The 12632-nt window shown below is 46.7% G+C and overlaps 1 protein-coding gene across 2 annotated transcripts in view; it reads right to left on the bottom strand.

Moving 5' to 3' along the window:
- The window catches only part of znf516 (zinc finger protein 516), a 152990-nt gene that overhangs the window by 71736 nt on the left and 68622 nt on the right, over positions 1-12632 (bottom strand). For both annotated transcript variants that reach the window (XM_078217155.1, XM_078217156.1), the window contains exons 2-3: positions 6212-6298; positions 1360-3428 (exon numbers count right to left, since the gene is read on the bottom strand). In XM_078217155.1, the coding sequence (XP_078073281.1) occupies positions 1360-3292 (1933 nt within the window). In that variant the 5' untranslated portion in view covers positions 3293-3428; positions 6212-6298. The remainder of the gene's footprint in view (positions 1-1359; positions 3429-6211; positions 6299-12632) is intronic.

The raw sequence follows: 12632 nt of genomic DNA, 5'->3' as shown, positions 1-12632 counted from the left end.
CTGTTTTTCTGTATTTTTTACATTTGATTTGATTTATTATTGTCACATGTATTGGGATACAGTGAAAAGTATTGTTTCTTGCGCACTATACAGACAAAGCATACCATTCATAGAGTCATTAGGAGGAAGGAAAGGAGAGAGTGCAGAATGTAGTATTTCTGTCACAACTAAGGTGTAGAGAAAGAATTGCATAGAATGTATAGTTTAGAAACAGGTCATTCAACCCAAGTTGTGGTTTATGCTTCTTTCATTCTTCCTCCTCTCACTCCATCAGCATAGGGTAGGCGATGGCCTAGTGGTATTATTGCTAAACTAATAATCCAAAAACTCAGCTAATGTTCTGGGGACCCGGGTTTGATTCCTGTCGTGGCAGATGGTGGAATTTGAATTCAATGAAAATTATCTGGAATTAAGAATCTACTGATGACCATGAAACCATTGTCAGAAAAACCCATCTGGTTCACTAATGTCCTTTAGGGAAGGAAATCTGCCGTCCTTACCTGGTCTGGCCTACATGTGACTCCAGGACCACAGCAACATGGTTGACTCGCAACTGCTCTTCAAGGGCAACTAAGGATGGACAATAAATGCTGGCCAGCCAGCAACGCCCATGTCCCACGAATGAATAAAAAAACCCTGCATTCCTTTCTCCTCATGTGTTTATCCAGCTTCCCTGTAAATATATCTATGCTATTCACCTCAACCACTCCCTTTTGTGATGAGTTTCAAATTCTCTCCACCCTCTGGTTAAAGATGTTTTCCAAACTCCCTACTGGATTTCTTGGTGACTATCATATATTGATAGCCTATAGTTAAGCTCTTCTCCACAAGTTGAAACACTCTCTGTCATGGGGATGGATGTTATTTAAAAAAATATATTGGGGGACAATTGTGTTACGTTGTAAAGAAGGCTGTGTGTGTATTGGATTTAATTGAGCTGGAGAAAAATCAATAGAGACAACTCGTCTGGGAGAGTTGAGGGATGAAAGGGGTAAAGGTGCTAAATGCATATATTTGTAACAAGGCCATGGTGAAGCAGATTTAAAACAAAGTAAGTTAGGCTTGAAAATTTGCATTAGGAGATAGATAGGATATACAAGGAGAGATGTTGAGTTGAGTTGGCTGTGTGGGGAAGAGATCCTGGTGACAGCTCTGGTGCAAAACATAAACCAGTCATCCAGAAATCAGAAGAGCTTTTGTTTCAGAATGTTCTTGGATTTCAGACAAGAAGTCCGACCAGAACATGGCTGTAGTATTAGTGTGCCTTCTCACAATGGTACCTGTGCAGACCCTTCCAAAGGAATCTGCGCACATGCTTCAATGTCACCTATACATACTTCTCCAACAATACCTGCTTACCTCTTTCTGATTCTGTCAGTGCATCATTAATCAACTGCACCTGCGTTCCCTCTTCCCAGCTGTTGGTGTCTGCCTCCACCAGCCCTGGGGCCAGCACATCCTCTGGGGCTGAAGCTGAGCTTGGGGTGCTGGGCCCACTGGTCGAAGTAGAGTCCACTTCACTTGTGGAACCAGGCCTCGCCCCCTGACACGCCCGTGCGCCTTCACGTCCACTCCCTCGCTTCTTCCTGTGAACTCGGGAATGCAGCACCACCTGATGATAGGTCCGGAATGCCTTCCCGCATTCCAAACACTCCGTGCTTTTACTCCGCGATGATCTCTTGCTGTGGTGTGCTGCAGATCTGAAATCGGTGCCGCTCTCTCCAGAGTTGGCCAACTGACCGTCTTTCTCTGGTGCACTGCTCGTCCTGTTGCGTTTCTTTGGATAACTGCTGTTATGGGTGTCTTGTTCTCGTTTGCGTTTCTCAGCATCTAAGAGAACGTATTGTCCTTTATCCTTCTCATGTGTGATATCGGTGTCAGGAAGGTCTATGTCTAACCCACTGTTCCTTGCATATTCAGTGAGTTCTGCCACCTTTCCCTTGGTGGCCAAATGCCAAGCCTGATAGCTGCTCACAGGGTCTAGTTCAGCGATGCCCTTGGCGAACAAGCGACTTGTCAAAGTGTCCAGCGTCACAGAAGGCCTCAAATTCAGGCACCTGAGGAAACTGTCCTTTGTGGAGTTTTCAGCAGCATCGCTAACCACCACCTTCCTCACAATCCTTGCCTGTTCTTCAGAGTCCTCCTCAGATGTTCTGAAGTGCAGTTTCTCGTGCTCCTGTAAGCTGTCTCTGCTCGGGAAGAGGTAGCCACATTTCATGCAGATTCTGTACTGCGAAAAGGCGAGGCCCATTGCATCCTCCTGCACCACGTCGTTAATGGTGGCCAGGCCCTCGGAGTCACTCTTGCTGACTTTGCTCCTGTTCCGGTTCCTCGCGCCGTGCACCTTCATGTGGTTCTTGAGGAACCAGCGTTCCTTGAAGCGGCGCCCGCAGACTTGGCAGCCGTACTGGAAGGAGCCGTTATGTTTCTTCATGTGGGCCTTCAGGAACCAGGATTGGTGGAAGGTCTGATGGCACGTCCCGCACGTGAACTCGCTGGCGGGCTCTTCAACCTTGTGACTCTGGCCCTCGTTCCTTGGCACCTCCACAGTGATATGAATTTTTTCTATGTGGCTCAGCAATTCGTCGTCCCTAAGCGTGACGTACTCACACAGCCTGCACTTGTACGACTTGTGCTGGAGTTGAATGTGCTGATCCAATTGGTTCTGGTTTTCGAACCTTCCTTTACAGCACGTGCATTGGAATGTCAAAGCACTGTCACTGGCGTTCAGCAGAACCTCCTTCTCTTTCTTAAGCCTCCTGAGGATGATCTTCCCGTCCTCTGCCTTTGTCGATCCGTCCTGTGCCGAACCCCAGGGCGAGGTCCGCACAACAGAGCTGGTAGACATATCGCAACTCTCCGCGGCGTTGAGCTCTTTGAGTTGCCGCTCCCCCAGCTGCCTGTCGTGCCCCTCGCTCAGGTCCCCCATCTTGTGGGTCCGGATGTGTATTTTGAGGTTCCCCTTCTGAGAGGCCCTGTGGTCGCAATAGGGACATTTATAGGGCTTCTCGCCGGTGTGCGTCCGCATGTGCACCGACAGCACGCTGAGAAAGGTGAAGCTCTTCTCACAAATGCGGCAGGTGAATTTTTCAGCCTTCTTCTCGTCTCCGTCATCTCCACCACAATGGGCAGCGTGTGGTGACGTGCTCAGAGTTTCCGTCTCCTTGTCTTCCAGCAACGCCGTGTCTTTTTGATCCCTCACAACTGGCTTGTTCCTCAAACGCTTGCTAGGTGGCATAGTCATAGCGACCGGGGGGGGCTCTTCCTCCACTGTTTGTTCCTGTGAACCCATGGGCTCAATCACCAACACTGCTTAACCCCTTCAAACGCCATCTTCATACAGGTGCTCGGCTGTCAAACCCGGCCAAAGAGTCTTTTGGTGGCTGAACTCACTCGTTGTACCTGTTGTTTAGAGGAGCAGCCAGAGCCTGTAATTGAACAGAACAAAACAAACAGAATTAAGTCAGCATCTCTAGACATAATGAGGTGCCATTTCCCCAAATTCTTAGAATCATAGAATCCTGATAGTGCAGAAGGAGGCCATTCGGCCCATCGAGTCTGCACTGACCACAATCTCACCCAGGCCCCATTCCCGTAACCCCACATATTTACCCTGATAATCCCCCTGACACTAGGGAGAATTTAGCATGGCCAATCCACCTAACCTGCACATCTTTCGGACTGTGGGAGGAAAGCCGGAGCACCCGGAGGAAACCCACACAGACACGGGGAGAATGTGCAAACTCCACACAGACAGTCACCCAAGCCGGGAATTGAACCCGGGTCCCTGGCGCTGTGAGGCAGCAGTGCTAACCACCATGCCACCGTGCCTCCCAGAGTTTTGTACACATAATGGCCAGAATTCTCCGACCTCGCCCACGGCTGGGATTATCCGGTCCCGCTGATGTGAATGGAGATTTGGCTGAGCGCCACATTCTCCATTCTCACTGGCAGTGGTAGAGGGGGGTACAAGACCGGAGAATTCCGGCAAATGAATTACTTCAAAACCTCAAATTATGTTCCCAGCTGTTACAATCCGGTTTGGGACCTGTAACCGCTCAGTCGACAAGGTTTGAAATTCCGGATACATACTGAGAGAATAAAGCTACTGGATTCCACGGTTTTAAACAAACAGAACACTCCTTAATATACAAAGTCAGAAAAGCAAAATAATCTACAATATTTAACTTATACTCTAACATTCAGAATTAACGTGAGGAACATGAGGCAGATTCTGGTCTAACACACCACACCTTACATTAATTGGTGCTGTTTAAGAATCTTTAGTGAATTGCTGCACCTACATTATTCAAGTTGAGCTACAATCCATAGATAATGGCTTCTACGGGTAGAGAATATTGTTCAATATCTGACCAGCTAAGGAAACCTGAATTGGGGACACAACTCTTTTTTAACATATTCACCCACCGCTCTACAGACTGAATCGGTTGGCCAGACAGATAGACAAGTAAGTGCAGGGTTAGACCAAGAGGTTAAGGAACCAAAAGGGCTGTTCAAGCAGTTAGGGAGAGAAAGACGGCCAGTTGCCGACATTGGAAACAAAAACCTGACAGTCTTCTGCCGGCAACATCTGAAGGAGAAACTGAGGGTAAAAGCAGAAGAGAAAGGCGGCACGGTGGCACAGTGGTTAGCACTGTTCCTCACAGTGCCAGGTACCCGGTTCAATTCCAACCTCCGGTGACTGTGCGGAGTTGGCACATTCACCCCGTGTCTGCGTGGGTTCCCTCCATGTGCTCTGGTTTCCTCCCACAGTCCAATTATGTGCGGGTTAGGTTGATTGGCTATGATAAATTGCCTCTTAGTGTCAGGGGGGCCACAGGGTAAATACAGGGCTTACAGGGATATATAGGGCCTGAGTGAGGTTGCTGTCGGTGCAGTCTTGATGGGTCGAATGGCCTCCTTCTGCACTGTAGGGCTTTAATGATTCTATGATTCTATGAAGAAAGAGCAGATGAGTGGATAACATTGAGACATGGACTGAGCATTTTTCCATTATGACACAGATTACCCTTCAAAAAATATTTCAATGGTTGTAAGGTGTTTTGAGAAGTTCTGGGTCTCTGGCTGATCGCTGGGTATGTCTGATATTTCATTTAACTAGCCTGGTCTGTTTGAGTCAGATACCCATTTAACAGCCCATCCAGTTATACCCCAGAGATGGAAGTGTTAGGCTCAGAGCGTGTATGTTTGTGGGGATGGCACAGGAATGGGCCACGGAATCGTGGAATCCCTACAGTGCAGAAAGAGGCCATCTGACCCATTGAGTCTGCACCGACCCTCCAAAAGAACATCCCACCCAGTCCCTCCCCTCTGCCCTATATCCATAACCCTGCGCATTTACCATGGCTAATCCACTTAACCTGCACATCGTGGGACATTAAGGGGCAACCTAGCATGGCCAATCCACCAAACCCGCACATTTTTGGACACTAAAGGACAACTTAGCATGGCCAATCCACCAAACCCACGCATCTTTGGACACTAAGGGGCAACTTAGCATGGCCAATCCACCTGACCTGTGCATCTTTGGACACTAAGGGGCAACGTAGCATGGCCAATCCACTTAGTCTACATATCATGGGACACTAAGGGGCAATTTAGCATGGCCAATCCACCTAACCTGCACATCTTTGGACATTAAGGGTGCAATTCTGTGAATTTCGCATGGTCAATCCACCTAACCTACACACCGTGGGACACTAGGAGGCCATTTAGCATGGCCAATCCCCTTAACCCACACACTGTGGAACACTAAGGGACAATTTACCATGGCCAATCCACCTAACCCGCACATCTTTGGACACTAAGCGGCAATTTAACATGGCCAATCCATCTAACCTATACAACACCCTCACAGGAACTGCGGTACATATGGAAGTGCTGCTTCAGTAAGCATATTACAAATGCAAAGCTTGCTTATTTTCTCCTTGTGATCAATAATAACTTAAAAATAAAACCCTTCCCATGATACCAGACCAGGACATCGCAAACATTTTAGCATCAGGTCATTATTTTCCCTTTAAAACAGTTGAAGTTGATTTATTTTTTTAAATTACGAATTCCTAGACGGATCACTGGAATATTGCATCATCTGCAGAGGTCACGTTACCTAAAACAATTCCACTTGAAGACTGTCCTGTATGATAAGTGAAAGCTACATGATCACAAGATTACAACATAAATAACCAACCTGGAGATCTTCCAGAGTAAAATAGAAGCCAATCGTGTCACTGCTAATTGATTCCACATGGAAATGTAGTCCTTTTTATTTACGGCACTGAAATATACAACATGATCCTGATGAGTTCAGACAAACAGAAAAGCATAAAGCAAAGCTGGCAGCATTAGTGCAGTTTACATAACCTGTTCTCATGTACCGTCTTGTACTCAACTCAATACCATCCACACGGAAAGAAATAGCAACTGAGAAAATATATGTCAACCTTTCTTCGTCACGGCTTGAAATTGTTCAATAAGTTTTTTATAGTGTCCCCTTTCGACTTTTCCTTGCCTCCCACCCACCTCAAAAAACTGGGCAGTACGGTGGCACAGTGGTTAGCATCGCTGCCTCATAGTGCCAGGGATCCGGGTTCAATTCCTGGCTTGGGTCACTGTCTGTGCGCAGTCTGCATGTTCTCCCCACGTCTGAGTGGGTTTCCTCCCACAGTCCAAAAGACGTGCTGGTTAGGTGCATTGGCCATGCTAAATTCTCCCTCAGTGTACCCGAACAACTGCCAGAGTGTGGCAACTAGGGGATTTTCACAGTAACTTCATTGCAGTGTTATGGTAAGCCTACTTGTGACACTAATACTTAAAGTTAACTGCAAGAGATGCTGGAACGATTTCTCAAGACTAATGTTGAGTTGGCTGGCAAAGGGGTTATAGCTTCAATTCCATAAAATAATGGACCAGTGGAGCTCAACCTGCTCCTTTTGACTGGGTCAGCTTTGCTCCCAGAAACACCAACCTGTTCGATTACGTTCTCCAACTTCGACAGGTAAACTAAAGCCTTTTTTTAGCTGGAAACTACTTGGGCTGAAGTACTTTCTTGTATCCAGAAAACAATATGGCTGGAATTTTCTGGCTATTCACATCAGCGGGATTTTCTGGTCCCGCTGCAGTGTTGTCTAAATGCTTGTGGAGCCGACTTCCAAAAGGACACTAGCATTTGTTCGCCGGTCCTCCCATTGAATCCAGAGGATGCAGTGGAGGCATTGCTGGTGGGATTTCTCCAAAGCTTTTATATGTCGCTAACACACAGTCCAAGTCTCACTATTGTACAGGAGCATGGTGGCGACAACTGCTCTGCGCAATGGGGACTTTTGTTGTCTTGCGGAGGTCTTTGTGTCACACACTCGCTGCTGTGGCATGTAGAAGGCAGAACTGACACTGCTGATCCGCTGTTGGATCTCTTCATCAATGGTGGCCCTTCGAGCGAGGTGGCTACCAAGACTGATTCCTGAATGGTAGGACTGACATATGAAGAAAGACTGGATCGACTGGACTTGTACTCACTGAGGAGGCAATGGCCTTGTGGTATTATCACTAGACTATTAATCCAGAAAGTCAGCAAATGTTCTGGAGGCCCGGGTTCGAATCCCGCCATGGTGGAATTTGAATTCAATAAAAAAAAATCTGGAATTAAGAATTGACTGATGACCATGAAACCATTGTCGATTGTCGGAAAAACCCATCTGGTTTAGGGAAGAAAATCTGCTGTTCTTACCCGGTCTGGCCTACATGTGACTCTAGAGCCACAGCAATGTGGTTGACTCTCAACTATTGCCGTCCAAGGGCAACCAGGGCTGGGCAATAAATGCTGGACAGCCAGTGATGCCCATGTTTCACAAATGAATAAAAAATTTAGAAGAATGAGAGGGGATCTCCTAGAAATATATAAATCCTGATGGGACTGGACAGGCTAGAGACGGGAAGAATATTCCCGATGTTGGGGAAGTCCAGAACTAGGGGACACTGCCTAAGGATAAGGGGGAAGCCACTCAGGATTGAGATGAGGAAGAACTTCTTCACTCAGAGAGTTGTGAACCTGTGGAATTCTCTACCACAGAAAGGTGCTGGGGTCAGTTCATCACAGATATTCAAGAGGGAGCTGGACGTGGTACTTGTGGCTAAAGGGATCAAGGGGTATGGAGAGAAAGTGGGAGTGGGATACTGATCAGCCACGATCATATTGAATGGTGGTGCAGGTTTGAAGGGCCAAATGGCCTCCTCCTGCACCTATTGTCAACACATTCCGGAGAATCTACTTCAACAAATACGAGAGGTGGAATATTTAGCCGAGCAAATAATATGAGTTTTGTTTTTGGGAACATGCAAGGAAGGGCCAGGTTTCTTGGTATGTAGAATCGGGGAGTTCAAGAGCAGCTTGTAAGCCATTTGCAAAACAGGCAACAGCACTGTGGTCATCCTCAAACCGTGGATGGTGTATATCTATGGTGGTCAGTGCAGTTTTGGCATGAAGGCGACTGGGGTTAAAGACCAGGAGGAACCAATGTAGATCAGCCAGCACAGGGTTGCTGGATTAACAACATAACTGTAGTGTTGGGGAAGATTTCTGCCTATTGCTCGCGTAGCAACCCTTAGTCTCAACCACAAATTAGTCACGTGTCTCTATTGTAGATCCCTATAGTGCAGAAGGAGGCCATTCGGCCCATTGAGTCTGCACTGACCACAATCCCACCCAGGCCCTATCCCTATAACCCCATGCATTTACCCTAGCTCGTCCCCCTGACACTAAGGGGCAATTTAACATGGCCAATCCACCCAGCCGCATGTCTTTGGAGTGTGGGAGGAAACCGGAGCACCGAGAGGAAACCCACGCAGACACAAGGAGAACGTGCAGACTCTGCACAGCCAGTGACCCAAGCCGGGAATTGAACCCGGGTCCCTGGTGCTGTGAGGCAGCAGTGCTAACCACTGTGCCACCGTGCCGTCTCTATCTCAAGGAGTTCAGATAAACATGGGAAAATCACCATTCAATATACTATTCAGAACATATAAACATTTAAACAATAGATATTGCGTGAGTCTGCGGTGTCCAAGAATTTGTTCGTGCAAGAAAAAGTAAAGACAAAACACTGTTATATGTGAGGTGAATCATTATTCCCAAGTCAGGATAATCCAAACCTAATATGTTTTCCCTGTATGTAAAGACAATACGCTGTACTTTAAACAGCAGATAAAACTATAAACTCGGGAAATCCTGGCATTCTCTAGAGTTGGAGTGATAAAGTTAGATCTTTTTCTGACCTAAAACAGACTTCTTTGCGAAGGTGTGAGTCCTCTGAGGGTGAGACATTTGTCATGTCAAAACTGCAGCCAGAGTGAGAACAATGGGCTGTCTTTTATCAAGAATCCCTTTGTAAATATGGACATTATAAAGGCCGGAGACAAAAGAAGATTACTGCGGACGCTGGAATCTGAAACACAACCTGAAAATGCTGGAAAATCTCAACAGGTCTGACAGCATCTGTGGACACAGTAACAAGTCTCCCAACACCAGGTTAAAGTCCAACAGGCTTATTTGGTATCACGAGCTTTCAGAGTGCTGCTTCTCCATCAGACTCACCTGATGAAGGAGCAGCGCTCCGAAAGCGCGTGATTCCAAATAAACCTGTTGGACTTTAACCTGGTGGTGTGAGACTTCTTACTGTGCCCACCCCCAGTCCAATGCCGGCATCTCCACATCATAGCATCTGCGGGGAGAGAATTGAGCCAACGTTTCGAGTTGACCAGACTCGAAACTTTGGGCGAAATCTTTCGGCCCTTCATGCTGGCGGGATCTTCCAGTCCCGCCGCCGACGTGCCCCAGGCGTGGCTTTCTCGACAGCGTGGGGTCAAATCAATGGGAAATTGCAGGTAGGCCAGAGAATCTCGTCCGTTGGCTCTATTCTCTCCCCACCGATGCCGTCAGACCTGCTGAGATTTTCCAGCATTTCCTGCTTGTGTCGTATTACAAAGGCCTGGTGACCTTGTTCAAACTCTCTTGGAAGCTGCACACAGCTGCGATGCTCTTCCATTCAAAACAAGATTTACTGAGTGTGGGACGGGGTGGGAGAGAGACATTTTAAGAAAAATATAAAAACTAGCACCTGAAAAGCACTTCTATCAAGTGCAAGGTTGGGAGATAGGCGATCAATTTGCTGCGTGCAAATTGGTTTCTATTTAAGAGTGACCATGCCCCAAATTAATTCACGTGAAACTTATAAATGCTAACTCAGCACATTCTATCGAACCCAACTGGATACACATAGCCATTGAACAAGCGTCAATGTTAGCAGATATCTTAATACACTTAACAGCATTGCTAAGTGGAGACGAGAAATGCAGTTATATGGAAAAAACCACAGAGTGAAATAGAATTGACATTTTTCATTTCATGTGCAGTTTTCTGGATTATCAACATCTTTGGGTGGCATGGTGGCACAGTGGTTAGCACTGCTATCTCACAGCGCCAGGGACCCGGGTTCGATTCCCAGCTTGGGTCACTGTCTGTGCAGAGTCTACACGTTCTCCCCGTGTCTGCGTGGGTTTCCTCCGGGTGCTCCGGTTTCCTCCCACAGTCCAAAAGACGAGCTGGTTAGGCGCATTGGCCATGCTAAATTCTCCCTCAGTGTACCCGAACAGGCGTCGGAGTGTGGCGACTCGGGGATTTGCACAGTAACCTCATTGCAGTGTTAATGTAAGCCCACTTGTGACACTAATAATTAAACTTGAACCTTTTTTTAAGTTGAATTTTTAAGCTCCCTCAGTGTTCAAATAATAAACTCCAATTAAAATCTATTTCACTGCCAACAAATGCGATTTGAATTGAGCCCTACAATAGGGCGGCACAGTGGCACAGTGGTTAACACTGCTGCCTCACAGTGCCAGGGACCCAGGTTCGATTCCTGGCTTGGTCACTGTCTGTGTGGAGTTTGCACATTCTCCCTGTATCTGTGTGGGTTTCCTCCAGGTGCTCCGGTTTCCTCCCACAGTCCAAAGATTTGTGGGTTAAATTGGTTGGCCATGCTAAATTGACTCTAGTTTCGGGGGGGGGGGATTAGCAAGATAAATATGTGGGGTTATGGGGGTAGGGTATTGTAGTCAGTGCAGCCTCAATGGGCCGAATGGCCTCCTTCTGTACTGTAGGGATTCTATGGTTCTCCTCTTTTCCAGATGTTGCAAACTAAAGGAACGGCAGATGCCCGAATAGTGTGCTGCAAATGAGACAGTGAATCCCACAGCCAAAAACCTGCCATCATCCTGACCGAAAGCTCATTTTCGGAAGAGCTAATGACTGATTGATGGTATGAAAAGCAGTCACTTCATCAAGACGTAGAATACAACTGATGATGAAACCTGAGGGCTTTGCTACTCAGCGAAAAATCAATAAACTATTATGAACAAACAACATTATTTCCTCAACCCCACCCCCCGCCCGCTTCTCAGCCCAAATCAAAAAATACACAAAAGGAACTGCCACCAATCAGGACCTTAACAACCACACACAAGAAACAGGGGAACAATGATTTAAAGATCATTTGCACTCAACTTGGTGAAATAATTCCAGAAGATGATTCTTCGAAACACGTTATATATTTTTAATAAATATTCATAGTCATTTACAACACAGCAAAAGGCCCTTTGGCCCATCGTGATAGTCCAACAATCGTGTTGGCCCATCTAGTTAGTCTAATTCTATTTTCTGGCACTTAATCTGTAGCTTTGTACGCTATGGTATTTCAAGTGCTCATCTAAATCTTCTTAAGTCGCCTTGAGGAGTCGATGGGCTCGTGGTATTATTGCTAGACTATTAATCCAGAAACTCAGCTAATGTTCTGGGGACCTGGGTTCGAATCCCGCCATGGAAATAGCTGGAATTAAGAATCTACTGATGACCATGAAACCATTGTCGGAAAAACCCATCTGGTTCACTAATGTCCTTTAGGGAAGGAAATCTGCTTTCTTACTTGTTATGGTATAAATGTGACTCCAGAGTCACAGCAATGTGGTTGGCTTTCAACTGCCCTCGGGCAACTAGGGATGGGCAATAAATGCTGGCCCAACCAGTGACGCCCGTGTCCCACGAATGAATAAAATAAAATGTTGTGAAGGTTCCCGCCTCTACCACCCTTTCAGCCAGCGAGTTCCAGATTCCCACCACCCTCTGGGTGAAAAAGTTTTTTTTCGAATCTCCTCTAAATCTTCTGCCCCATACCCCAAATCTCTGCCCCTGGTTATTGACCTCTCTACTAAGGGGAGATGTTCCTTCTTATCTACCCTATCTATGTCCCTCATAATTTTGTACACCTCCCCCTCAGCCTTCTCTGCTCTGAGGAAAACAACCCCAGCCTAACCAGCCTCTCTCCATAGCTGAAACGCTCCAGCCCAAGCAACATCCCGGTGAATCTCCTCTGCACCCTCTCCAGTGCAATCACATCCTTCGACTGGAACTGCACGCGGTGCTTCTGCCAAGAGTTTTGAAATTCTACTTTTAAAGCTTTACTCTGCAAGATATTCCGAATTTATCAAGGAGATTGCTTAAATCTAAACGTGCCATCAAGGTTTACCTCTCCAAGTGATGCTGGCCAGCGTAAACGCTATCTTCG

The sequence above is a fragment of the Mustelus asterias genome, chromosome 7 (assembly GCF_964213995.1).
Source record: "Mustelus asterias chromosome 7, sMusAst1.hap1.1, whole genome shotgun sequence".
Lineage (NCBI taxonomy): Eukaryota > Metazoa > Chordata > Chondrichthyes > Carcharhiniformes > Triakidae > Mustelus > Mustelus asterias.
Note: the sequence above shows the minus strand (reverse complement) of the source record. Positions and strands in the feature narration are given on the sequence as shown.